The sequence below is a fragment of the Clinocottus analis genome, unplaced genomic scaffold (genome assembly GCF_023055335.1).
Source record: "Clinocottus analis isolate CAN_PGR_092001 unplaced genomic scaffold, fCliAna1.0.p SCAF_18, whole genome shotgun sequence".
NCBI classification, from domain to species: Eukaryota; Metazoa; Chordata; class Actinopteri; order Perciformes; family Cottidae; genus Clinocottus; species Clinocottus analis.
The window spans coordinates 16,028,869-16,056,270 of record NW_027175909.1 but is presented as its reverse complement, the minus strand read 5'-3'; the positions used below and the strand labels follow the sequence as shown (position 1 = coordinate 16,056,270).

General features: G+C 44.6%; 3 protein-coding genes and 1 long non-coding RNA gene across 6 annotated transcripts in view; 2 read left to right on the top strand and 2 right to left on the bottom strand.

The window, feature by feature from the left end:
• Positions 1–324: 324 nt before the first annotated feature.
• LOC137788487 (E3 ubiquitin-protein ligase RNF31-like) lies at positions 325–12,127 on the bottom strand. Of its 2 annotated transcripts, none has more exons than XM_068581313.1 (24): positions 11,973–12,127; positions 11,170–11,372; positions 10,677–10,823; positions 10,143–10,298; positions 9,998–10,054; positions 8,857–9,004; positions 8,431–8,580; positions 8,173–8,329; positions 7,889–8,037; positions 7,561–7,721; positions 6,979–7,248; positions 6,573–6,896; positions 6,209–6,394; positions 5,347–5,553; positions 4,416–4,589; positions 3,631–3,729; positions 3,351–3,440; positions 3,074–3,188; positions 2,873–2,985; positions 2,584–2,697; positions 1,945–1,993; positions 1,361–1,460; positions 732–900; positions 325–635 (listed from the first exon to the last, which is right to left on the bottom strand). In XM_068581313.1, the coding sequence occupies exons 2-24, from the start codon at positions 11,368–11,370 to the stop codon at positions 588–590; spliced, it is 3,384 nt and encodes a 1,127-aa protein (XP_068437414.1). In that variant the 5' UTR covers positions 11,371–11,372; positions 11,973–12,127; the 3' UTR covers positions 325–587. The 2 variants fall into 2 exon arrangements, with proteins under 2 accessions (XP_068437414.1, XP_068437415.1); XM_068581314.1 differs by having other exon boundaries at positions 1,361–1,457.
• Positions 12,128–13,106: 979 nt separating this feature from the next.
• Positions 13,107–16,854, top strand: psme2 (proteasome activator subunit 2). The gene is given in 11 exon segments (XM_068581397.1): positions 13,107–13,298; positions 13,501–13,533; positions 13,905–13,967; positions 14,047–14,133; positions 14,697–14,742; positions 14,846–14,973; positions 15,061–15,129; positions 15,223–15,290; positions 15,482–15,536; positions 16,412–16,498; positions 16,585–16,854. Coding segments are annotated over 11 exon segments (765 nt in total). The 5' UTR covers positions 13,107–13,250; the 3' UTR covers positions 16,666–16,854.
• Positions 16,855–17,293: 439 nt separating this feature from the next.
• LOC137789095 (caspase recruitment domain-containing protein 8-like) lies at positions 17,294–19,438 on the bottom strand. Its single transcript, XM_068582348.1, has one exon. It carries the CDS (start codon positions 19,436–19,438, stop codon positions 18,131–18,133), a length of 1,308 nt encoding a protein of 435 aa, XP_068438449.1. The 3' UTR covers positions 17,294–18,130.
• Positions 19,439–23,992: 4,554 nt separating this feature from the next.
• LOC137788545 (uncharacterized) overlaps positions 23,993–27,402 on the top strand; it is a 13,841-nt gene continuing 10,431 nt past the window's right edge. For both annotated transcript variants that reach the window (XR_011077761.1, XR_011077762.1), the window contains exons 1-2: positions 23,993–24,281; positions 26,157–26,251. This is a non-coding gene — a long non-coding RNA (uncharacterized lncRNA). The remainder of the gene's footprint in view (positions 24,282–26,156; positions 26,252–27,402) is intronic.

Below are 27,402 nucleotides of genomic sequence, written 5' to 3'. Positions count from 1 at the left end.
ACATATATAATATACAAATATATATAAATAAACAGAACCAAAATACATGAACTAAGACTCGTATTCAGTCCTAGAAGTAAAAGTCCTGCATTAAAAACTTTACTGAAAGTAAAAGTATTGATTAATCAATAGAAAGTGGTACGAGGTACATAGTGTGTACTTTTTACTGTAAATGTACCCGAGAGCTTTAACATTAATATTACAAAGTATAGTTGTGGTATTGTAAAGTGTAGTTGTGTAGAAAAGACTGTGATGGGTAAAGTCAATAAATCCACACTTCAAAATACTCATTTATTCATATAATTTATATATATATTCTTTAGATTTCTTTACCATCATTTCTGTTTGTTTTATTTATATAATTTTGCCCAAAACTCTTTCAACATTCATTTCCAAAAAAAAGGGACTTTTTAAAAAAGATAAATCAACAAACTTTATATATTTGTAAAAATATCAAACTCTACACCTCCAATGAATTCCTCTTCATGAGTATTTTTGAAAGATTTCCACAATCAGTTAATCGAGATGATCAACGAGGAAAAGAAACAGAAACAGCCAACGCAGCGCCGAAGTTCAGGAGAACCGTTCTACTTGTTACGAGGAACCTTTTCCCCGAGAGGAACCTCCATCAGTTTCTGTGGAGGGAAGAAAAACATCAGAAACAACAACAACAACAACAACAACAACAACAATCTACGTAAACATGAGCAATTTTTATATATATCTCTGACCTTGAGGAGCTCCGCCAGGTAAAGGTTGTCGTCCTCGCCGTCGGCGGCCCTCTGCACATCCACCTGGTAGCGCTTGCAGGCCCAGGTCAGCTCGTTGGCTTCGTACAAGGGGGCGGGGTCTAGGGAGTGGGCGTTGACCAGGCTCACCAGGTACTCCCGGTAGTGCTTCCTGCAGGAACACACCTGTCAGCACACCTGTCTGCTGACTCCTCCTCTTTAACGTCACACCTGTCTGCCGACTCCTCCTCTTTAACGTCACACCTGTCTGCCGACTCCTCCTCTTTAACGTCACACCTGTCTGCTGACTCCTCCCCTTTAACGTCACACCTGTCTGCTGACTCCTCCTCTTTAACGTCACACCTGTCTGCCGACTCCTCCTCTTTAACGTCACACCTGTCTGCCGACTCCTCCTCTTTAACGTCACACCTGTCTGCCGACTCCTCCTCTTTAACGTCACACCTGTCTGTTGACTCCTCCCCTTTAACGTCACACCTGTCTGCCGACTCCTCCCCTTTAACGTCACACCTGTCTGCCGACTCCTCCTCTTTAACGTCACACCTGTCTGCCGACTCCTCCCCTTTAACTTCAGACCTGTCTGATGATAACTGGTTTTAAACTCAGGTGCTCACTCGCAGAGTCCGGCTTGTCCCGGCTGGGTCTGGAGCCCACACGGGGAGTCGATCTGCTGCCCGGCGTCATCCTTCTGCTCCATCACACAGCAGGCGTCTGCTGAGGAGGAGAGGAGACTCACATCACCAGTTCAAGATCACCTGAGCTCTAAGTTCAAGATCACCTGAGCTTTAAGTTCAAGATAACCTGAGCTCTAAGTTCAAGATCACCTGAGCTTTAAAGTTCAAGATCACCTGAGCTCTAAGTTCAAGATCACCTGAGCTCTAAGTTCAAGATCACCTGAGCTCTAAGTTCAAGATCACCTGAGCTCTAAGTTCAAGATCACCTGAGCTCTAAGTTCAAGATCACCTGAGCTCTAAGTTCAAGATCACCTGAGCTCTAAGTTCAAGATCACCTGAGCTCTAAGTTCAAGATCACCTGAGCTTTAAGTTCAAGATCACCTGAGCTCTAAGTTCAAGATCACTTGAGCTTTAAAGTTCAAGATAACCTGAGCTTTAAGTTCAAGATCACCTGAGCTTTAAGTTCAAGATCACCTGAGCTTTAAGTTCAAGATCACCTGAGCTTAAATGAAGACGGGTTTTACCGGGTTGAGCTGCATCAGAGGGATCCGTGTTGAACTCCACGCCGCTCCTCTGAGGAGACAAGGGAACATGAGGGAACATGAGGGAACATTCATTTACGTCTCTTTAAGGTTCCCTCCTGATCCGAGACGACGTTCAGCCAGAAATGAACTCGTTCTGCTTATTAACGACGTGGTTCTGCAGTTATTAGTTCCAGCAGGAAGATCTAGTCACATTTATATTATTATTGTTTTAATAATAGCCAAAAGGCTGAAAAGGTAATAAATAAAATAACGCAGAGAAACATCGGCTGGATCCAGAGTTTTAAGGTATTTGATGACCTCATGTTCACAAAACCATGAACAATAAAACCTCATAAACAGTTTTGAACTCGTTCCAGCAATTAAACTAAAAACATCAGGTTCCTCTTGAAGAAGAAGAATCGTTTGAATGTAACTTCTCCTTCAACATGTTTTACTTCCCTTCATTATTATTACTTCCTGCTACGTATTTATTCATCATTTCCACGAGAGGAGAAGAGATGAAAGTGTTGTGGTTTGTTTTGAATGATTTATTTGTATTTGTTGTCTCTTGAACCCAGCAGATTGTATCTCTGCAGCCCGATCAGAACCAGTAGCTCCCAGTAGCTCCCAGTAGCTCACCTGCAGCAGAGCCTGCAGCCTGGGCGGCTCCCAGTCTCTGAGGTAGAAGAGACAGTCTCGCGGGTGGTGAGCGTGGAGGCCGCCTAAAGTGCACTGAGCCGCCTTGCAGACCGTCTGCAGGGGAGAACACACACACACACACACACACACACACACACACACACACACACACACACACACACACACACACACACACACACACACACACACACACACAGGTCAAATCGATGGCCGTAGAGAGACCCTCCAGAGTACCAGAGTACTCCCCTCCCAGTACCACAGCACCCACCTTGTGGTACGGGTTGTTGCAGCCGCTGCAGAACTGGTAGCGGCACTGGGAGCAGCTGAAGTGAATGCAGCCGCCTTTAGTGAGCGCGTACTGGAACCTGCAGGACGGACATGCTGCAGGGGGAGGACAGGTGTACTGGTCATACTGGTCACAAAGGTGAGGACAAGGTCAAATGTCAAATGAAGGTCAAAGCGTCCTCACTGATGCCGTTGTCTCTCAGGAAGCCGGCCAGACCCTGGCGCTGGTAGTCCGGGTCGTTGTCTCTCTTCCACTGCTGGAACTGCTCACAGGACAGATCCTGGTGCTGGGGCTCCCACTGGGGAGGAGATAGTGTGAAGAAGGGAGAGAGGGAGGGAGAGAGGGAAGGAGAGACCGAGGGAGTCAGAGAGCGAGCGCCTCCTCGACTTCAAGGCCCCATTCCTGAGCTCTGGGAGGCGTTTCAGTGTCCGGTGTGAGCGTGGGGGATCTCGGTACTCACGGGCTTCTTGCACTGAGCGCAGAAACTCCTGCGACACGACGGACACGTGACCTTCATCTGGTCCCCGTCGTTGATGAAGCCAGAGGTGCACTGAGGAAGAGGAGGAGGAGGAAGAGGCGTTCAGGATACAAACAGAGTCTCTTCTCTAAAAGGTTTTTATTTATTAACGTTTTATTATATTTATATCTTTCGTTCTTATTGTAACGTTTCTCTCTGCTAATAAAGGATTATTATTAATAATACATATTATTTAATAAAGGAATATGAGATCTGGACTCACATGGCAGCACCAGAGGAACTTGGGGTCCTTCATGAGCGCGTGCTCGGTCAGCTTCTTGTGGAACAACTCGTACACATCAGAGTCCAGACAGTTACGCAGCTGCAGGCACACACACACACACACACACACACACACACACACACACACACACACACACACACACACACACACACACACTCTCATTACTACATATAACTTGTGTAACAGTGGAAACTTTATAATAACAATAACATCTGACGCTGTCTAACAGGTAAAACCCCACGAAACAGTTTGTAACACTAATATTCACACCGCCGAACTGCACGCTGGGTAAAGCTCGCCCATGTCATGTCCTCTATATTTCGTTTGAAGCAGAAGAAAACATGACTGCATTATTTGGAAGTCACATGTTTCCCTCTCTGTGGTCTTGATTTTCAAAATTTTCAAAATAAAAGTCCTGCTACTCTCTGACAACAGAACCATGATGACATCATATATGAAAGAGAGAAAAGACAAAACAAGTTGAATTTTCTCTCCTTTTGTTTGTGGAGAGATTTTAAATATATATTTGAGATATTTTGATAAAATATTTCAAAGCGTTACTTTGGCTGCTTTTATTTTGGCAAAAGCGTTTCTGACACACGCGGTGAGTTCAAAGACTGTCGGAATGATGACAAATCTGTCTGTAAAGACTTAATTCACGGCTTCTGGCCGAGATAGCCATTGTAGTTTTGTTTGAACTCCGCAGCCAATCAGAACTCTTGTCCTCGGCGATGACATCATCTGGCCCCGCCCCTTCGCGGTACCTGGATGTCCAGCGTGGAGAAGTAGCTGTCCAGCTGCTCCGACTCGTTGATGTCCGGCTCGCCGCAGACGGGGCACACCATGTCCCGGATGTGTTTGTCCCGCACGGCGACCGTGAAGTGCTGCCCGAAGCACTCGAGACACACGGAGCACTGACAGGAAGTCAGGGACTGCATCTGCAACGAGAGGAAGAGGAGGAGGAGGAAGAGTAAACAACAGGGACTGCATCTGCAACGAGAGGAAGAGGAGGAGGAGGAAGAGTAAACAACAGGGACTGCATCTGCAACGAGAGGAAGAGGAGGAGGAAGAGTAAACAATAAGGACTGCATCTGCAACGAGAGAAAGAGGAGGAAGAGTAAACAAAAGGGACTTCATCTGCAACGAGAGGAAGAGGAGGAGGATGAAGAGTAAACAACAAGGACTGCATCTGCAACGAGAGGAAGAGGAGGAGGAAGAGTAAACAACAGGGACTGCATCTGCAACGAGAGGAAGAGTAAACAACAGGGACTGCATCTGCAACGAGAGGAAGAGGAGGAGGAAGAGTAAACAACAGGGACTGCATCTGCAACGAGAGGAAGAGGAGGAGGAAGAGTAAACAACAGGGACTGCATCTGCAACGAGAGGAAGAGTAAACAACAGGGACTGCATCTGCAACGAGAGGAAGAGGAGGAGGAAGAGTAAACAATAAGGACTGCATCTGCAACGAGAGAAAGAGGAGGAGGAAGAGTAAACAAAAGGGACTTCATCTGCAACGAGAGGAAGAGGAAGAGAAGAAGAAAACAACAACATGAACCGCATCTGCAACGAGAGGAAGAGGAGAAGAAGAAGAAGAAGAAGAAGAAAACAAATGGACTGCATCTGCAACGAGAGGAAGAGGAGACCACGTTGCCCGTTGAGCTCACGGGCAACAATGTGCAGCAATAAGTTGCTCACCTTGCTGCGGGGGAAGTTGCTGAGGCAGCAGGGGCACTCGTTGATGAGCACCCTGCGGATGAAGTCCTTGTCCTGGGACTCCTTCACCGCCTGCACCACGTCCTCCAGAGACGAGGTGACGTCGGGCTCCTGCAGCAGCGCCAGCACCAGCTCACAGCGCCCCCAGCTGGGCAGGTCGTGCAGCGCCAGCAGGCGCCGGCACGTCCGCTACGGAGCAGGGAGCGTCGGATAAATAATGAAACCCCTTTTCATTCCCACCACATGAAGCAGGGCTCATGCAGTTTAACCAACGATTTTCATGACTTTTATCCAAATTTATATGACTTTTATCCAAATTTTCATGACTTTTAATCAAATTTTCATGACTTTTAACCAAATTTTCATGACTTTTAACCAAATGTTCATGAGCAAACATTGTGTGAAATAGATGCCTGTATGTATGCTGCTTAATTTTTTAGCCTCTTTCTTTTAAAAGCAGATTCATTATTTCAAACTCAATGAACGTCATGAACACATGAATATAACAACGTTACAGAACTTTTACACAACTTTGGGGATTTTATTTTTTTCAAGGACTTTTCCAGGCCTGACAATAAACATTTTAAAACTCTGGTTAGGACCACCAGAGGGCGCACAAACTAAATGACCACGAACGACTACTTTATTACCTTTATGTAAAGAAATAAGTCAAGTCTTGAATGTATTATAAAGGTTAAATATCATGTGAACTACAAGATTTGGCTGCTAAATGTACATTTTTAACACATAAAGAGTCTAAAAATGAATTCTTCTTTGTATCCACAGACGCGTTAACGCTCGAGTGTGACCGGCTAAACATAAATAAATAGAAACTGCGCTGCACCTGTTTGTCCGGGTGTTTGGGATCGATCGGCGGCTCCGGCTGGTCGGTCCAGATGCGCTGGTGGAAAGGCTCCAGGAGGGGGCGCTGCAGCAGAGACAGAGCGCCTTTCACCTCGCCGCCGCTCAGCCGCAGGGCCTCCTCGCAGCGAAACACGTCCCTGAAGCCCAGCGAGTGAAGCTCCTTCATCTGCACACAGACACACAACACGTGAAGCACGGGCTTCTATACAACCAGAGGAGCAGGTTGAACACATGAAGCATGGGCTTCTATACAACCAGAGGAGCAGGTTGAACACATGAAGCACGGGCTTCTATACAACCAGAGGAGCAGGTTGAACACACGAAGGGTGTTTTGGTCGTCCTACCTTGACCTGTCTGTCTCTCAGCAGCTGTCTCACGGCTCTGTCGGTGTCTCCTCCCGCCGTCAGCCAGGCCAGCTTGGCCTCGGCTCGTGACAGCTTGGCGCCGTCGCCCAGCGGCGGCGGCGGGGCGGCGGCGGGGCCGCTTGTCTCCGCCTCTTCGCCGTCTCTCTCCACCTGGACGGAGGCCGCCATGGCGCAGATCTCGTCCAGCAGGTGAGGCAGCTCCGACGTCAGCCAATCGCAGGGGTTGGCGTTGCTGCTGCCGCCGCCGCCCATGCAAATGGCGGCGTACACCTCCTCGGCGCTGACGCCGCGACGCTCCGCTTCCTAACGGAGGGGACGAGGCTCCACGTTGGTTTACTTTGAACCCGTCAACACCATGTGACCTACTCTGAGTCATGTGACCTACTCTGATCTGCTGGACGAGGCGCAGGCCGTCCTCCCGCATCGTCTTCTGCCGCTTGGCCTCCACGTGGAGTCGGGGCGCTGGTTGGGGCCTCGGGCCCGCCGGTTTGGGCCGGACGTCGCCGGTGCTGCCGGACGAAGTCGTCGTCTGCTGCTGGAGGGACTGAGGCAGAGACGCTGCAGCGGAGTCTATGGACGACAGGTTGCACATCTCGCACACCACGGTGGGAGTGGAGTTCACGTAGGTGCAGAACTGGCACCTCCACTGGGAGAGCTGGGAGCAAAAACATGACAACATGAATCCGTGAATGTCGCGGCTTTAACCCTCGCAACCCCCAACGCAGCCTGTTTTCCTTAAACTAATGAATAGAGGCTTTAAAAATAAGTCATTGTCATCGGACTTCCTTCTTTCCCGACGACCTTTGAACGCATCACGTGTAACAAACACTTCAGGAAGCTGAAACGAAAAGGCTCAAGCTTTTCTGATATTTACATTGTAAAGCTTCTGTGACTTTTCCAGGTTTTCCGTAACCCTAAAAACTCCGTTATGTTCACACATCAAATACGGAATATTGTCGAAACAAACCTTCGCTCCGGACTCGGACGGGGATCCCGGGCCGGACGGCGCCGGAGTCACCGGAGTCACCGGCGGCGGCGGCGGGCGCGTGGCCAGACGGGGGCGCTCACACACCTCGCAGAGGATGCTGCTGCCCTGGTTCACCACCGTGCAGCTCCTGCAGCGCCACTCTGAGGAGCCACAGCTCACCGGTCAGTGGAAAAGTCGTGTGTGTGTGTGTGTGTGTGTGTGTGTGTGTGTGTGTGTGTGTGTGTGTGTGTGTGTGTGTGTGTGTGTGTGTGTGTGTGCGCGCGCGTCTACATGAAGATGCGCGGCGGTGCGTTTCGGGGGCTCTCACCCGTGCTGGGAGACGTGGGCATCGACAGCGGGACCTCCTGGACGGCGGCCGCGGCGGCGAGGCGAGGCCGCTCGCAGGTCACGCAGAGGACGGCGCGCATCTCGTTCACCGTCGTGCAGCGAGCGCACGCCCACGGAGAGAGAGAGAGGCTGCAAGCAAGCAACTAGAGGTTAGGGGGCGAGCTCGGGGACCAAGACCACCAGGGACCGGGGCCTTTGCTACCGAGGCTCTGGGTCCCTTGGTCCCCCGGGCCTTTGGTATTGTGACTTCCTGTTCCTCCTCACCTGGACGCTTTGGCGGTCGTGACGAAGGTCCGGTCGTGTCCTCGGCGGTCCGGGTGCGAGTGGAACAGCTTGTCGCAGTTCTCGCACAGCTTCTGGGCGCAGGCGGAGCACTGAGCGTGCACGGCGGAAATCCCGCAGATGGTGCAAATCCCCACAACTACACAACGACAACAAAAACAAAACAACAAGTTGACAAAACGGGCGCCGAGACCGACGGCCGCGTCCCCGTTTTAAAGCCGGCGTGCGGCGGCGGCGTACCCGGCGGTGCGCTCTGCAGCGGCTCTCTCCGGTGTTCGACTCTGGAGGGGAGGCGGTGGAAGAGGTCGTCACAGGCGTCGCAGAAGGTCTGACCGCCACAAGACGGGCAGACCAGAGACGAGGCGGCGCCGCACAGTCTGCAGTCACTCGCTGCAGGAGAGAGAACAGTGAGCTATAATGTTAGCTAGCTCTGATTTGCGTTAGCTTCAAAGGCTCGCTTTCAAGCTAGCTAACGTCAGATTAAATGTCTAGATTAAGTCTCTTATCGCGTGTAACATTTATTTATTTATTTTTTGTTTTGTATGAAAGATTACCATGACGCTCCAATGTACTTCCTGTTCACGCCGGCACGCACACACCCAGTGTGTACGCCAACAGTCACGTGACATTCGTTTTCAGGTAACGGGGGCGTGGCTTGCCGCTCACCTGTCGGTGGTATCAGAGGTTGTACTTCGGGGTCCGGAGTGGGTTTAGGTTGAAGAGACGGAACTCCACGGGGTTTGTCCGCCGGTTTGTCCGCCGGTTTGTCCGCCGGCTGCTCCTCCACCACCACGGCGTCGGCCACCGGCTTGTCCTGGAAAATAAAATATTCACGCTCCCATTTATTGCTTGTTTTAAATGGTCTGCGCCTCCCGCCAGGGCAAATTCATACATGGCAATAAATGGTTCCGAATCTGAAAATAACCGGCGTCATGACGGCTGGATTCACGATGACTTCACGGGAGGAAACGCCCGGCTGGCTCACGACTGGCACTTTAGTTTGGACAAAAAACAACAACAAAACATCCTATTGTTGGCTTTTGGTCACATGTTGCGCAACGGTTTGATCTGAAAACGCATCTTGTGTGGTTGATATTAATAAACACAGTTTTTTTCAAGGCAGAAGAATAAAAATAAAATAGCAAATAAACACAATCATATGGAAGTCCATTTCCGCCACAAAAAAAGTCCTAATTATGAAAAACATTTTTTTACGGCTGTGACTTTTTTTTGTCATAATTATTTTAAAACAAATTATGACTTTTTTTTATTGATCATATTTTTTTTCATCATGACTTCTTTATTGTTGTCATAATTATGACTTTTTTCGTGCCGGGAATGGGCTTCCATACATTTATGACTTTTATTGAGGGATTTTTAAATAGTTAAACATCCCCAAATTAAAGTCAGTAAGCGAGTCACAACACTGTCCTGCAATATATTTCACAATAAAAGTTCTTTACAATTTTTTCTGTCCACAGAAAGACACAAGGGGGCTTTTATTTTTTAAACAAAAACAGGAAATGTTGAAAAAAAAAGAGCCTTTTTTTCATGTATGACATGTTGAACGGATGGAAACTGGAGATCATGTTGCTGGTATGAAGTCAATAAATGAATAAAAAGATCATATCTGAGGTCTTAGCTTGCAAAACCATGACTGAATGAAGTCAGATGATTGCTAGGACGCTTCCTTGGAAGAACACTTCCTACCAAAGATGCTTTCTTGTAGGACGATATCATTAACATTTTAACTATTTTTCTGTCAGCGGTCTCCAGTGAAAGATGCGTTGGTGGTGCTGGTACAGACCTGCTGGGTGAGGAATGGGATGACGCCGCTGAAGTTATCTGGGTGAGGATGGGAGCCCTGAACAGAGACATGGAAACAGGAAGCGTTTCACAACGAACGCCGTTTAAAAAATAAAAGGTTTCCAGACTCACGAACGCTCACGAACCTTAACGAGCATGTCCACCTCCGTGCGCAAGGTCATGACCTCCAGCGTCACAGCGGCGACTCGGGCTGCGTCCGGCTCGCCGACGTCGTCGGGGAAGCTGAGGCCGTCGATCTGCTGACTGGTGTAGCCGTACAGGAACAAGACGGTCCGGCCACCCTGGAAACAACATGGCCGCTTCAGATACAATGTCCAAGAACACGCACGACCTCTTTGAGCAAAGTTCATCAAGACGCAAAATATGGGAAAAGAAAAAAAGGATATTTTCTACAAAGAAAAGGACGCTCCCAACCAAGGACACTCTTACCAAGGACGCTCTCTACCAAGGACACTTCCTTGGAATGCGTCCTTGGTAGGACGCATCCTTGGAAAGATGTTTCCCTGATAGGGCGCTTCCTTGGAAGGGCGCTTTCTTGGAAGAGCGCTTTCTTGGAAGGGCGCTTCCTTGGAAGGACACTTCCTAACAAGGAAGCTTCCATGGAAGGGCGCTTTCATGGAAGGGCGCTCCAAGATCCTCATGAGCACACTGACTCTCACCCTAATGGCGTCCACGGTGGTTCTGAAGACCGGGTTGTTGTGCTTGACGCTCCTCCAGTACCTGGGCCGGGCCGGGCTCGTCAGGTTACAGCCGTACTTCTCCAGGATGCTCAAGGCCTTGACCAGCCGACTCAGAGACTCCAGGACCTGAAGGCGGGGGAATCAGTTCAAAGTGAGCGGTCAGTCAGTGGGCGTCGCTCAGAGTCAAGGGCGCTTCCTTGGTAGGACACTTAGTATCAAGGACGCTCCCTTAATCGGATGCTTCCTTGGAAGGACGCTTCCTTGATAGGATGCTTCCTTGGAAGGACACTTCCTACTAATGATAGGATGCAAAAAAAAATATTAAAGAATTATTTAAAATTATATATTAAAAAAAAAAAAAAGTAAATAAAATTTAAAAAAATACATAACATTAAATAAAATTAAATACACTAAATAAATTGAATAAAAACGTATGCATGCATGTCAGGCGCAGACCAGGACGAAGAGGTACCTCCTGGGTGTTGCGGCAGGTGGTGTTCTCCGCCAACATGGCCTCCACCCCCAGGTGACGGTACTTCTCCGCCAGAGGCAGCAGGAGGCTGGCCATGGTCTGCACCTCCGCCTTCACGTCCTGGGCTGAGCCCGTGGAGGAGAGGAGCGACTGGGCTCTCCTCCTGACCTCCTCCATCTGCACCGCCTCAGGGCTGCTCATTGCTGCCAGAACAGAGACACCGTGATCAATACATTCATTGGTTCACCCTGCAGGGCAGAAGGAACGTGAACACGCCATCGAGGAACGATTCCTGAATCATTTGAATATCTGTGTGGAAAATATTCAGTAGGAATCAGTTTATACATGTTGATGGAGAAATATTACTACCTTTACTAAAGAGTTACAGATATTTGATATGCCTCGTTAAATACGTTAAAACTACTGGATTTATTATTTTATGTTCTGTATGATAAAACTTTATGTCAAGCACTTTGAATTGGAAATTAAATTGCTTAAACCAAGAATATATATATATATATATATATATATATATATATATATATATATATATATAATTTTATTTTTTCTTACAGACACACACATTTCTTTTTTAATATATTTTTTTTGTTGTACTGTATTTGTGGCCAGCGCTGTCATTAATGTTTCCTCCGACATTAAAGTCCTTCAAAGGAGTTGCAGGGTGAACCGTTGCCGTGTGGAGTCTGTCTCACAGCGAGCAAACCGCCGAAAACAACAACTCACGACGTGGAAACCGAAACTTTAAGTAAAAGTGTAAAACAGCCACGACAACGCTACGGTACCTGCTCGATGACGTCACCGTCGTCACGCGCTTCGACGGTTGTTCGTGCTTCGGCGGGAAAGTCAACCGCGTTTATGTCAACAGAAATAAACAGTTTTTTAAAGGCATTTTAGTGGCGACCGTGTTACCTCAACTAGTTCCGTGCTGGAGCTAACGCCAACGTAGCTTCCAATGCGGAACCACTGTTGGACGTCTTTGGTTCCGGCTCTATTTCCGATAGGGGTTTTATTCTTTCAAAATAAAAGCGGGGTTTTCCTCACAAACAATTTCCCAACTTGTGTTGTTGTTGCTTTGCTTGAGACATAAAATAAATAAATAGTCTTTGGTTCCGGCTCTACTTCCGAAAGCGCTTTTATTCTTTCAAAAATAAAAGCAGGATCCACAACCAATTTCCAAACTTTTGTTGTTGTTGCTTCACTTGAGACACCATAAATAAAACAACATTTAAATAATAACAGTATTTTTTCATCCTATATAACATTAATATTCCAACAAATGGTATGTCTGTGAGTTGTTTTTAATACCAAGAAGAAATGCACGAAGGCATGCTGGAAAGACTTTCAAACGTTCATGTTTTCAATGCTATTAAACAGATGATGAACACAGCATTTACACATTTGAAGTCCTTTATTTCACATGTGCAACTGTATAGTAAACATGTGGAACTTATTTCTTGTGTTATTATAAAATTGTATTGAAGCCACAACAGAATATTGTGGTTGTTTTTCTCATAAAATGAAAAAATAAATGAAATACATGTTATGAGACATGTTGTTATTGTCTCCATCCTGCTTTATGTGGAGGCTTGTGGACACATACAATAACAAATATTTTAAATTTAACAACAATGACCATAATAACAATGAAATAATTATTAATAAAACATATAATGTTACACATTTGATGTCCTTTATTTCACATGTGGAAATGTGGAACTTATTTGTGTGTTATTAACAAAAACAACAATAATACTCATATTTTTAAACAATAATGGTCATAATAATAACAATACATATTATTTGAATGTATCTACGTATCTATTCATGTAATCATTTACTTATAAAGCTATCACGTCTCTTGAGCGCACGTCAGCGGACGTGCAGGACACGTCCTACTTTCAGGGGCGGAGGGACACAGTGGGAGGCGCTACTGCAGCAGACAATGAAATAGAAAGCAAACTGCACGAGGAAATAAACCCTACATAAGTTTCTCTCCGCCTCGTGCACCTAAACGTCTCTCCTTCTCTCCGTGTTGTTTGCGTTCCCGAGTCTGTGCAGTCATGTCCAAGACGTCCGGCCTGAAGATAAGCCGAGCGAACGCAGGGAAGGTACGTGAGTCTCCTGCGGAGGACAAAGTAGATAAAGAGACACACGAATGCGCTTTCATAAGAGTGTGTGACTTTGGGCGACTCGGTGGTGCGGGAAAGCCCCGTAAGGGAAGCGAAAGTACAGAGAAAAGCTCAACCGCCTCTTGAGTCCGCTGCTGAAACTCACTGATTCATTCACTGCTTTTCCCGTTTCTTCCAACAGGTGGAGCACTTCCGCCAGAGCCTGAACCATGAGGTGCGTACCATGAGTGTTCCTCAAGACAAGATGAGACAAGATGAGACAAGTTAAGACAAGACCAGATAAAATAAGTTAAGACAAGTTAAGTTAAGACAAGGTTAAATAAGTTCAGATAAGTTAAGACCAGATAAAATAAGTTAAGACAAGTTAAGTTAAGACAAGGTTAAATAAGTTCAGATAAGTTAAGACATGATAAAATAAGTTCAGATAAGTTAAGATAAGGATATATATATATATATATATATATATATATATATATATATATATATATATATATATATATATATACACACACACACACACACACACACACACACACACACACACAGACAGAATACCCATTGTAACTCTGTTTAAATGTCTTGCAGGCAGAGACTCTGTTCTCCAGCTCCATCCCCAAGAGGATCCAGCAGCTGGACGCTCTGCTGAAGGTGTGTGTGTGTGAGTGTAACTATACGTCCTCATGCACCAGCTGTTCTCTGAGTGGTGTGTGTGTGTGTGTGTTTCCAGGCTGCTGCCTTCAGTGTCTCAGACACGTCCTCCCTCAGGGCCCCGCTGGACATCCCCATCCCGGACCCCCCTTCCCCCGAGGACGAGGTGAGCGCACGTTCAAACAAACAAACGGGTCAAATGTGTTGGTTTGGCTGCAGGTGACTCGTCCTGCTTCCCAGACACATTTAATTAAAACTAGTTTACAGAAGATTTCCTCCTGCAAAAGAACCAGAACATCATAATAAAGTATAACTCCTAGAGAAGGATAAATAATAATACATGCTCTTCTCTGATTTCAAGTAGAACGAGGGTTGGACCGACAATAAAAACACACAGCAGGAAACAGAAAGTACTAAACCGCATTAAACGAGGACACATTGGTCTGAGAGAGCTGAACCTGTTCTGCCGCATTGCATTCTGGGTCATTAACCAGAGTCCTCTGTCACATCTTAATAACCCTGTTGTGTTGATGTTAATGTTGTATTTATAAACGTCCCGTTGAACATGAAGACATGAATATATGTGTGTGTGTGTGTGTATATATATATATATATATATATATATATATATATATATATATATATATATATATATATATATATATATATAATCTCGTTACAGAAAACTTCTGCATGAAGATATTAAATAATTTAATGTTGATCTCACAGGAAATGGAGACGGATAAGAATGAAGATGAGAAGAAAAAGAAGAAAGGTAAATAATATGTTGCTTTGTACCTGCACACAATGAACACGACTGATAACAACAACAACAACAACAACAACAACATGGTCTCTCCTTGCTTGCTCTACTGCAGCTCCAAAGTGCGGCTACATCGAGGGCAATCATAAGATCATGGCACTGCTGGAGCAGGTGAAGCCGGAGATCATTGCTCTCAGGGAGACCCCATCATCACCGTAAGTGTACTAAAGGTCCTGTAAATGTGTTATGTTCATGTGTTCATTTAGTTTGAATTCATGAATATGCTTTTGAACTTGTCTGTTTGAGTTAAACTCTGCTGCGCTCCTGAAGGTCTCTTCCTGGATTCTGCACCTCGTCCCCAAAATAGAAGACGGAAACGACTTCGGGGTCGCCATCCAGGTACGCTTCCCCGTGCTCGTCAACACGGTTCAGTGGAATGTAAAATGTATTATGGTCTTCATTAATAAATGATCATTTCTGTTGTCTCCGCAGGAGAAGATCTTGGAGAGGATCGTTGCAGTGAGGACCAAAGTTGACGGTTTTCAGACCAACATCAACAAGTGGGTTGGACATAAAAGTATTTAGTGTCAAGTTCACCAGCTGTTTTTTTTTTTGCAGAATAGTATTTTTTTACGGTGTATGTGTGTGTATGTATATATATACACACACACACACACACACACACACACACACACGCACAGATTTACGGGTACGTTTCTTAACTTTTGCCCTCTTCTGTTGAATTCTTTAGGTACTTCTCCGAGAGGGGAGATGCTGTTGGAAAAGCTTCCAAAGAGACTCACGTGGTGAGTGTTCCCGATGTCCTTCTCCTGAAGGGAATCTTCAGGGTGTGTCATCTGTGTGTGACACCTCTCTTCCCTCTGAGCCAAAAAGCTCCATACGCACCAGATGGGGATTAAGCCACTGCTGGTTCTAACCGTTTCACTGGGGTTTGACTCTGAGGCTAGCTAGCTTAGCTGGTTTGACCTCAGAGCTAGCTGGTTTAGCTGGTTTGACCTTAGGGCTAGCTAGCTTAGCTGGTTTTACCTCATGGATAGCTGGTTTGACCTCAGGGCTAGCTGATTTAACTGGTTTGACCCTGGGGGTAGGTGGTTTGACCCCGGGGCTAGCTGGTTTAGCTGGTTTGACTCTGGGGCTAGCTGGTTTGACCCCAGGGCTAGCTGGTTTAGCTGGTTTGACCCTGGGGCTAGCTGGTTTGACCCCAGGGCTAGCTGGTTTAGCTGGTTTGACCCCGGGGCTAGCTGGTTTGACCCCGGGACTAGCTGGTTTGACCCCAGGGCTAGCTAGTTTAGTTGGTTTGACCCCAGGGCTAGCTAGTTTAGTTGGTTTGACCCCAGGGCTAGCTAGTTTAGCTGGTTTGACCCCAGGGCTAGCTGGTTTGACCCTGGAGCTAGCTGGTTTGACCCCGGGGCTAGCTGGTTTAGCTGGTTTGACCTCAGGGCTAGCAGGTTCAGCTGGTTTGAGCCCGGTGCTAGCTAATTTGACCCCAGAGCTAGCTGGTTTGACCCCGGGGTTAGCTGGTTAGCATGCTTAAGGATACAAAGACGTCAACACTGTTTTAATCTAAATGTGCGTCCAGGTCTTTCACATTGCCCCGTCTTTAAAGCTCTGATGAAATGCTTTGTAAACTCCTTTTTACCTCGTCTCTCTCCGCCTCCAGATGGACTACCGCTCGCTGGTCCACGAGAAGGACCAGTCCATCTACTCGGACATCAGAATCATTGTTCTGGACATTCGCGGCTTCTACGTAAGTCAGACGGCTCTCGGTCAGACGAGTTCACCGGCCCGCTGTCGCAGAAGAATTAAACCGTGCTTTCTCCCCGTTTCCTGCAGGCCGAGCTCTACGACATCATCAGCAAGAACCTGGAGAAGGTGACCAACCCCAAAGGAGAGGAGAAGCCCTCCATGTACTGAGGCTGGAGGCTGGGGTCCATCGCTCAGTTTCACTGCTTCTGTGACTCCATTCTGCTTCTCAGAAATAACTGGATGAAAGTTATTAATCTGTTTGATGGCGCTTTGGTTTCATACCGACACTTGCACTAAATTTAAGTTGTTCAACTCTGAGTTTTAAAATAATTAATAAAGAAAATCCTTTTCCTGCCAGCTTGTCAGATTTTATTTATATATATGTGTGAGTGTGTATATATGCAGACAGATAGATGGATGGAAAGATGGATGATTCATGATGAAGTTGATGCTAAAAAGAAACCCCCCCCAACAAAGTGGTGGATATTTCTTGTTACACAAAGAAACTTCACGCAGGTTAAAATCTTGGAGCGACATGAAAACAATTATTTTACCTGCAGCACCTTAAAATTTGAATTATACTACTTAATGACACCTGAATCTACTGTACAGAAAGCAATACATACCGTATGAAATTAAAGTGAAATATAATAGCATTAAAACTACAAAATATAAAATACATAGCGTTGAGAATCAGGTGACAGGCATCACAGAAGAACAAGTGACAACCCAAAGCCCAGGCGGAGGACGAATTCAGTCAACAACCTTCTCTCGTTCTGTAGTTTTATTTGTCAGGCACAACAGCACAGGCGCTTGATATTGCAGTAGCACCTCAGGCTGAGGGAGAAGCACACACTTTACAGGGAAAACCTCACGCTTTTATGTAAAAAGTTCAAACATCTTGACGTCATTTATTATTTACAAATCTGATTGGCTCTAACTATCACGAGGGGAAGGTAGTCTCCGCCCTACTGACTTCAAGCGGCATCCTTCAATTATCTCATTGTTTAATATCAAACATTTGTGGATTTTGGAATGGGTAGGGTGTGCCTTAAACTGTTCCCTTTAACAGTTACTTTTTATTCAGTAAATAAAAAGAAAAATGAATATGAATAAAAAATAAACGAAAATCAAAAAGCCACTGATGCACCGTAGGTATGTGTAAATTACGCAGCTCAAAATAATGCAGGGTCCATGCAGGAGTTCCAGTTCTACTGATGTTTTCTTGTAACTTAAACAAACAAACAAACAAAGGAACAAAATAACCTCCCATGCTGCCTCCCCCGTCCTGACCTGTCATCGTGGCTGTTGTTGTCGCTGTTGACTGACTGGCTGGCTGGCTGGTAAAAAAATCATAGGCCTGCCCAGGTGCATCATGGTCCTATACTGGTCTACTCCTTTATATAAATGGGTGCCCATAGCAATTAACAAATTAATAAACTAGAAGACTAAGTAAACTAGCATGGAAAAAACTATCATAATACATCAACTAAATCTAAATAAACTTATAATATGAGTAAATAGCTCCTACAATCCCTCTTGCTGACTCCTCACATCAGGCAGGTGAGTGAACAGGTGAAGGGAGTGGCTGACAAACAGAGTGAGGAGTGTGTGGAGCTGAACTGTGACAGCTTCAGATCAAGCCCAGATGTTCATAGAGGAATGGGTCGGCCTCACGGAGGAACTCGATCATCTCTGAACTGGCTGCTTCACCTTTCTTCCTCACGGTGTCGATCACAAATCGAGCTTTGTCCCTGTTGTTCGGGATCGCGTCCGCCGACTCCCTCTCGTCGTCGGTGATCACCGTTCTCTCCAACAGTTTGTCCAGCAGACTCTTGAGCGTCGGTCCCGAGATCCTCTCAATGAAGTGGCACCGCATGACCAACAGCCTCTCGGGAAGAGGGAGGTCTGGAGCGCTCGGCCGACAGGACCTTTGGGCGGACGAAGGATAAACCCGTCTTTCCCAGACGCGGTTGGAGCTGTTGGCGTCTCTCAACAGTAGACTAATGTGGTTCAGCGTCGTCTCCCAAATCACCTGGAATGACAGATTGATGGACTTGCTATAGTCTTCACACTCAAATTCAGCTTTTGTTGGCTGAATCAGAACCTGATCATCCTCGGGTTGAGTGGACAGGGTGTACTCCTGCTCCGGAGTCAGTTTACAGTTTGGGGGCACCTCTATGTAGCTCTGATCCGGAAATAACTTCTTCCTGATGCGCAGGATGTCCTGGACCACCACGTTCCTCGGTCGCAGCAACACATTGAGGAAGGCCTGGGGATCGGGGTCAGCCGGTGGCCGGTAGAACAGCAGAACCAGCGCTCGGACCGGGACGGGCGGTGAGTCTTCATCATTGAGGATACCGAAAGCAGAAAACCCGGTGATGTTTATGACGACGTGAGTTTCCGTGATCGCGTGAGGGCCGATGAACTCGACGCCCTCGTCTTTCACGTGAGCGACTGAGAGGTGGTCGCATCCCCCCGCGGAGCGGATCTCGCAGTGCGGGAGGTGAAGGCCGCGCACCGACTGCTGCTCGCATTTGATGTCAAACAGGGGTCCTGCAGGCTTCTTGCGATACCGGGCCAGGAGCCTCTGGGCCCACGGGACGGTCCTGTAAACCACGACCCCTTCTCCGGCCATGTGGAACAGCAGGCCGGTCACGCTGCACCGGTACAGCCCTGCGCAGGAGCACTGGAACGTGTAGGTTTCATCGTTTTCATCAGGCCTGAAGTCCTCAAAGCTGCTTCTTAGCATGCCTGGTGAGCTCTCAGCTCGTCTGAGCGTCTTGTTCTCCACGGAGGTTATTTCACTCAGCGAGGGCAAGCTGGAAGAGCGAGACAGGCAGCTATAGTCGCTCCTGCTCCAAGGAGGTGGGAGGTGACCATGTTCCTGCAGGGTGGAGGTGGTGGCAGAGTAGTTTAACGCTGTAACAGGTGCGTCCATTTCCACTACCGCACCACAGCCTCCTGTGGGCTCACTTTCAGACTCCACAGACAAAAGCTGAAATGCATCTTTTGCTCCTCTTCCTCCGACGCAGGCAGTTGAGTTCTGGATGAGTCCGCCTTGTGGATATGGAGGGCCAATGAGTCCGCCTTGTGGATATGGAGGGCCAATGAGTCCGCCTTGTGGATATGGAGGGCCAATGAGTCCGCCTTGTGGATATGGAGGGCCAATGAGTCCGCCTTGTGGATATGGAGGGCCAGCAACAAGTGCTCTGAACTGAGAGCTGAAGGGGCGACCAGCAGGAGAGTAAGGAGAGCTGGAGTCACATGTATCTGGAAGATATGGTCCGTAAGATTGATTTGATCTGAAAGGAACATGTGTAATCCCTGGTGGTGATAGTGGAAAAAAATGTCTAGAATCTTCTCTAAATGGAGTCAGAGTTTTCAGGTCAGTGTAGGCCTGTGATTGGCTCTCTGTGCTGAGGCCTGCATCAGAAGGGTTGATGGCCTGAGAGACGGCAGACTGCTTGGAAATGACAGGAGTCAGGATAGGACCTCTGTGTGACCTTGTGAGGTACCAAGGTCGAGCGAGAGAAAGGCAGCCTTTTTCTCTTAGTTCTTTTGCTCTGAGATATTTTTCTCTTAGGTCTTTTTCTCTTAGTTCTTTTGCTCTGAGATATTTTTCTCTTAGGTCTTTTTCTCTTAGTTCTTTTTCTCTGAGATATTTTTCTCTTAGTTCTTTTTCTCTGAGATATTTTTCTCTTAGTTCTTTTGCTCTGAGATATTTTTCCAGTGTTGTCTCGTTGTTTGAGGAGCTTGTTTGTCCGACAGCAACAGGTGTCTTCATTCGTCCTTGAGCACTTTGCACAGTGACAGGCAAACTGAAACTCAATAAATCATCTTCTTTAGTTTGCTCACGAAATACCAATGGAGAATGTGGGATCTCTACCGGTAAATGTGGAGAATATTTTATAAATGGATTCATAAAGTATTTCTGAGTTTTCAGGTCAGTGTAGGCCTGTGATTGGTTCGCTGTGCTGAGGCCTGCATCAGAAGGGTTGATGGCCTGAGAGAAGGCAGACTGCTTGGAAATGACAGGACTGCTATAATCGATGAGGCTCTGACCTGTGTGTGACCTCAGGTTCCAAGGTTGAGAGAAAAAAAGTAAGTCTTTTTCTCTTAGTTCGTTTTCTCTTCGTTCTTCTTCTCTTTGTTCTTCTCCTCTTCGTTCTTTTGCTTTTCTAAAATGTCTTATAGACATTTTAGAAAAGCGTTTTCCTCCAGTCTTCATTTCTCCTCGAGCACTTAGCTCAGTGTCAGGCTCACTTTCTAGTTTGGTCAGTTTCCGGTCTGTTTTTATGTTTTCTGCTGTGTTACAGGAGGGTAACTGAAGAGCCTCTGGGCTTTTGTTTTGTTGCAGAGGGTCAGTGTCCTCGTGTGATGACTTCATGCGCTCAGAGCAGTCCATCGTTTCTTTTTTTTCCGGACTTGTGTTAACACTGAAACCTTGTTTAAAATCGTAATCATCTTCTTCAGTTTGGTTAAGAAATGTCAATGGAGGATGTGTCTCTACCAGTATATGTGGAGGATCAGGTGTCTTCATTCTTCCTTGAGCACTGTGCTCAGTGTCAAGCTCAATTTCTGGCTCAACCAGAAGTCCACTTGCAAGATGAATGACGTCTTGGTCTTGCTGCAGAGGGTCAGCATCATCAACGTTTTGGCAATCCACATCATACAAAGGACAGAAATGTTTCCCCTTTTCTTCTTCCATCTTTCTTTTTTCTTCCTAACTTGATCTCAAACAGAAACTCTGTAAACTCTCTTCCTCACGTTGGCCACTGTGTTTTTCATCCGCTCCTAAAATAAAACAGATAATTATAAATCCAGTTTAAGTTGTTTTACATTTTTAAAACACAATTTCACATTGGTGCCCACTACACATCATGCAGACAATAATATCTATATATAATATGTTTTGCAGTGGGCGGGGCCTCACAGGTGCTGCACTTTAAATCGCTCCCAGATGGCGTAGTTCAGATGGTAATGCTGTCGTAAATCCTAAAGGAATGCTGCAGTAAAGCGCTCCATCGTAATGTTACAAGAGACACGCTCACTCCTGTGTGTGCGTAACGTTACAAGAGACACATACTCCTGTGTGTAGTTATTCAACGTATCGTAACACAATGAGTTCGCAGTAGGGTTTTATCTGGATGAATGCGTGCTGCACAGGGCATTATGTCGTTATGATGATAGCGACGCATATCCGTAGATTTTAATATAAAACATTAGTGATGTGAGACAGTACACAGTGTTGTCATAAGTTAATTTGGACCTACTACAGTGAAGCTATTGAACATGATTTGCAAAAAATATTAATAATAATTAATAAAAGAATCTTTAAAATTTACATTTCTCCAAAAATAACAACTGTAGTACAACAAGGGGGAGTCCACCTATGTATAAAATTAGTTTGGTAATGCTACGATTCATACTAGTGAAGTTATTGAATATTTTGGTCGTATGTATTTTGCGCATTGCACTTTGCAGACGGTCCCTTCGCGCACTCGTCACACAGCCGTCTGCTCATAGAGACCAGTGTTATTTGTCCAGCTCGGAGAACGGCCCGTTTTTGTAAAATGAAGGTTGTAGCTTGTTGTCCGCATCACTATGATTACAGAGAGGTGTCGTTTGTGTTATAACACTATTTAGAGAAAGAGTTATTGATCCGACAAGTCAGAATCTGTGAATCTCTTTCCGACTTTACCGGACTAAGGTCACTCTGTAGGAAGTCTCTGCCCTAACAAACCTTAAACTACAACTCCTTCTTTCGTTTTACTCACAGTTCATGACTTTGAGGACTTCAGTGGATCCAAATGAAAACAGTCAGTCGAGTTCTCCTCCGGTTCTCTGCGCCACGCCACGCAAGTTTCTTTCGTCATCACGGTGTGTCATGGGGATATTTCCGTTTATTGTTTTGTTAATCAAATGCCTTTTGACCCCGCCTCCCTCTCTGTCTGTACTTTGAGTTTGATCTGATTGATACAAACCCATTAAAACATTCAGATTCGTTAAAAGAAGAAACTGATCCCATTACCCGGTAGAACAAAAAGAATAAAGCATTAAATCAGTGGTGGACACATGAAGTAGCACATCTGGAAGTTGTACATGAATTGTCCGGCAGATGTTAATAATTACTCAGTTATATTACAGAGTACTGTTTGGTTGGGGGGTAAAATACAGAAGGAGAATGACGTCATGACATTCAGGCTTTTAAACACGGTCACAAACGAACTGACCCGTATGATAAGAAAGACATTTAGTTTTTTGACAAAACAAAGTGTCTTTGTTTTATTGATTATTGAAGAGTTATTTGTTATTGAATATTGGAAAATTATGAATACAAATATTTCCTGTATTTTTGACGTTTTAAATAAAGTATATATTATATATGTTTTAACTTAAAGGTTTGCTGAGGAGAATTAAATGAGTTATATACAGAAACACAGTTAAACGCTTACAATATTCTGTTGTCTACTTCTATGTATGTCATTCAATTATTCTTACTATTCTTATTATTTATTCATCATTTGTTTTTGTGAGCAGGGAGGAGATTGTTGAGGGATATTACTGTTTAAAAAGAAAAACATTCATTTGTAATACTGAATCATCATTTGGTTATTTTATTGATAATATTTACTTCTACAATAGCACTTATGTACTATAGTTTAAGTATTTTTATATTGTGGTATTCATACTTGAACTACATAAAAATAACTTTAATAATGAACAATTTCTATTAATTATGCTAAAAGACAAATACTTAAATACTCTTCTCACTGCTAACAATTCACCTGTTCTATTTCATGTTGTTTATCGTATGTACATAATAATGTTTCTATGTATAAATGAATAAAGTTATTGAATACTGTATTTGAAGATGTTATTTATGACCTCCATCATCCAGCAGGTGGAGCTGTTCGCTTGTAAAAGGTTCAAGTCAATTTCCTGCTAGTAAATGTCACATGAGTCTCATATGCAGGTAAAATATATTTATTATTTTGTACGTATTATTTTATATATATGTATATATATATATATATATATATATATATATATATATATATATATATATATATATATATATATATATATATATATATATAAAGCCTTAATGCGTAAATATTTCTTTTATTTTACAGTATTTTTGTGATCCACAGAAGTTTGCTGTCGGTATGGAAAATGAAACCGTTCAATTCCGCTCTAATACTTCAGCTTTTTACATATTTTACCACTCACCTGGAAGCATCAGATGTTTAACATTTTGGATTGAATAATTATTTTAAGGATTTCATTTTTTTTTGGATTATCTATTTGACTGAAGAAACTAATCCGTTTTTATTTCAGAAGATCACCGAACAAAATAACAAACACTACGTTTTTATTATATTTTTAATTTTATTTTTTTTCGAGGGTAACAAAATACAACTTCCGGTTCTGCCTCCGCTAACTTCCGGTTTCCTTCGCTCTAACTCCCGCTAGCTTTCCGCGCGCCGGACTGATCAGCGCAGCTTCATCTCCGCGCCGGACCGCGAGCCGTGAACCGCCGCGTCTCTCCCCCAAACACACACACACACACGCACACACACACACACACACACAGACACACACACACAGACACACACACGCACACACACACACATTCTGCTTTTGTGACTCGACGGGGACCCCGCGCTCCGGACATCAATACAGGGACACGTGGATCTGCAGGTGAGGACATGAACCCCCAGTGCGCGCGCTGCGGGAAGATCGTCTACCCGACGGAGAAAGTCAGCTGCCTGGACAAGGTGAGTCTCTTTCATGCCTTCATCACTTCTGCTCCAGCTCGTGCACGAGATATGTGAGGAATAAAAACATGCAGGGGAAGAAACGTGAAGCAGTGCAGCAGGTAAACATCATTAGATAGATACAGCAGCATCTATACATGCAGGTAAAGCAATAACATTCACAAAATGCACAATATATACAAAACATAGGATAGAATATTAAGAAAAATGTACAATACATACACAAAATAGGATAGAATATAACAAACAATTACAATATATTAAACAAATAGAATACTATTACATTAAATTAAGTAACAAAACAATAGTGCAAAGATGTAGCCAACCAAACTAACAGTATGGCGTGTTATAGTTGAGACAGAGGTTATATATTATAAAGTGTTATTATAAATAATAATGAACTGATCCATTTAAAGGATGTTCATAGCCAATCACAGACAACATATAATATTGTTTTATTTAGTTATTAAACCCCCCAAACTACTGTAACACTGTAGCAGACACTTCAGGTGGACGTTTATGGTTCATTTAGCACATTTTATACATCTCATTACTATAAATATTCCTTTAATATTAATTTATCTCTAATTGCAGCCTCAGGACAAGTTCCTTCAACACCGTCTGCACATCTTTTCTTATTAATATATATATATATATATATATATATATATATATATATATATATATATATATATATATATATATATATATATATATATATAGTGCATGAGAAGCCAGTGTTGCTCTTCATGTTTGCATGGCAACCCCTCTGTGATAGTCAGTTGCATAATGGTGATGCATTATTAATTTATCTTCGGCGGTCTTCTGTCCTCCGAGGCATCAGGTGACACGACAGCGCGTGAAACATAGCTGATGACAAAAGACACAAAGTGACAGCGAACGCACACAAAACCCACACAAGATCACGTTTGTAAAAAACAAATCCAGCTTCAGTTGTTTCGTAAAGCTGACGTGAAGTAGTGAGTAAAGAGGAGGAAGAGGAGGAGGAGGAGGAGGTTGGTTACAGAGTTTGCATAGAGAGAAAGCTTTAACACATGAAGCATAGACATCTATACAACCAGAAGAGTCGCCCTCCTGGTGGTCAAGATAGAGAATGCAGCTTTAACACAGACTTCTATACAACCAGAGGAGTCACCTCCTGGTGGTCAGGAGAGAGAATGCAGCTTTAACACAGACTTCTATACAACCAGAGGAGTCGCCTCCTGGTGGTCAGGAGAGAGAACGCAGCTTTAACACAGACTTCTACACAACCAGAGGAGTCGAACACACGAAAAACAAACTCGCCAGTGCTCTCTGGTAGACAGACAGTTGTTGATTATTATTATTATGATTATTATCGACAGACATAATACGTCGATAGCAGCAGGAATACCAGCACGGGATGAATATAGAAGACGAATGAGCATATTAACAACCCAAACACATAATGTAGAGGCGATTCCCTCTCGGAGGATTTGAATAATCCTAACGCAGGACAGATGGAGGGAGATCTGAACTGTAAATTGAACGAGCAAACGCTTGGCAGCAAACTGGCTCCGCAGTCGGCCACATTTTAATATTCTGGACTCCCACTGTATTTATATTTAGTCCTAAACACTCAGGAGGTGCAAGGCGGACAGTCCCGCCCATGCTGTTTGATTGACGGGCGGGTTGTGCGGTTAAGATGTTGTCATGTGATACCAAGAACCTGTGCTGCTGCAGCAGGAAGTCAATACCGTATACAGGAAGTGGGTGCAGCCATCTTGGTTTTGGGCTGTCGCCATCTTGTTTTTTGGCCGTCGCCATATTGTTTTTTTCTGAAGCTGACCCATCAAATCTAATATTGACGTGTGTTTGTGTGTGTTTTGTGTCCAGAACTGGCATAAAGGATGTTTCCACTGCGAAGTTTGCAAGATGACCCTGAACATGAAGAACTACAAAGGCTACGACAAGAAGCCCTACTGCAATGCGTGAGTCCTGATCTCTCTCTCTCTCTCTCTCTCTCTCTCTCTCTCTCTCTCTCTCTCTCTCTCTCTCTTTCTCTCTCTATATATATATATATATTTCTCATAATACATCTTAAAGTTTTAAACTTATTCTCATTATTATCACTACTACACTAACGACTCACAAACAAGAGATTTGAGGACGTTGTCTTTTACTTTAGAGACCAAACTAAAAATAAAAAATAAAAATAAAATTCTTCATTTTCACTTCACCATAACTTACAACCAAATTTCCATGACTTTTAACCAAATGTCCATGAGCAAACATTGTGTGAAATCTGTACGTAAACAGTAAAAAGTAATAAAAGGTAGTATTTAAACTAACAATGAGGATTCAAAGCATACAGTAAACCTTAAATGAATGAGAGACAATAGTTTGATTAAAAGAAGAAACATTTATATAGATGCCTGTATGTATGCCTGCTTATATTTTGAGCCTCTTTTTTTTAAACGCAGATTTATTATTTCAAACTCGGTGTAAATGAATGTCATGAATACATTTATGGGACTTTTACTACACTTTTGGGGTTTTGTTTTGTTCAAGGACATTTCAGGACTGGAAATAACCATTTTAAAACTATAAAACAATAAGAAGTAGTTAAAGAATGGGTTTAGAGTCTCGTGCTCCTTAAGGTCCTCCTACAGCTCCAGGAGGACGAATGGAGACGGATTACAGAGCATGAGACTCCACACACTCACCTCACTGACTTCAGCGTCAAACAGCCGACACAACACAAGCTGTGCTTACGGTGTGTGTGAATGTTAGTTAGTCCTGGTCGGCAGGTGGCTCCTCCCATCAGTGTATGAATGATGTTGTGTTAAACATCTAAAAAAAAAAACAATCTCCCCGTAGGGGGCAGTCTGAGCGATTGTTAGATCATCACTTGCTTTATGAAAAAAAAGCCCCAAACTGCTGTATTTGGATGTATTGAACACTATAAGTAATATACGAGTGAAATATATGGTTTGGTAGATGAGAAAATTCAAACAATAGGTCCAATAAGTTTAATGCCCCAATGGTCCCAATGGCCCCAATGGTCCCAATGGCCCCAATGGTCCCAATGGTCCCAATGGCCCCAATGGTCCCAATGGCCCCAATGGGTCCAATGGGTCCA

Bases quoted from the DNA above. Each gene is read 5' to 3' on its own strand.
- LOC137789095 (XM_068582348.1), bottom strand. From the start codon at position 19,438: ATGGACGCACCTGTTACAGCGTTAAACTACTCTGCCACCACCTCCACC.
- LOC137788487 (XM_068581313.1), bottom strand. From the start codon at position 11,370: ATGAGCAGCCCTGAGGCGGTGCAGATGGAGGAGGTCAGGAGGAGAGCC. The intron at 10,299-10,676 runs GTGAGAGTCAGT...TGTTGTTTCCAG, and splicing joins CCACCGTGGACGCCATTAGG to GGTGGCCGGACCGTCTTGTT. The intron at 2,986-3,073 runs GTGAGGACGCTT...CTCCCCCTGCAG, and splicing joins CCTGAGAGACAACGGCATCA to CATGTCCGTCCTGCAGGTTC.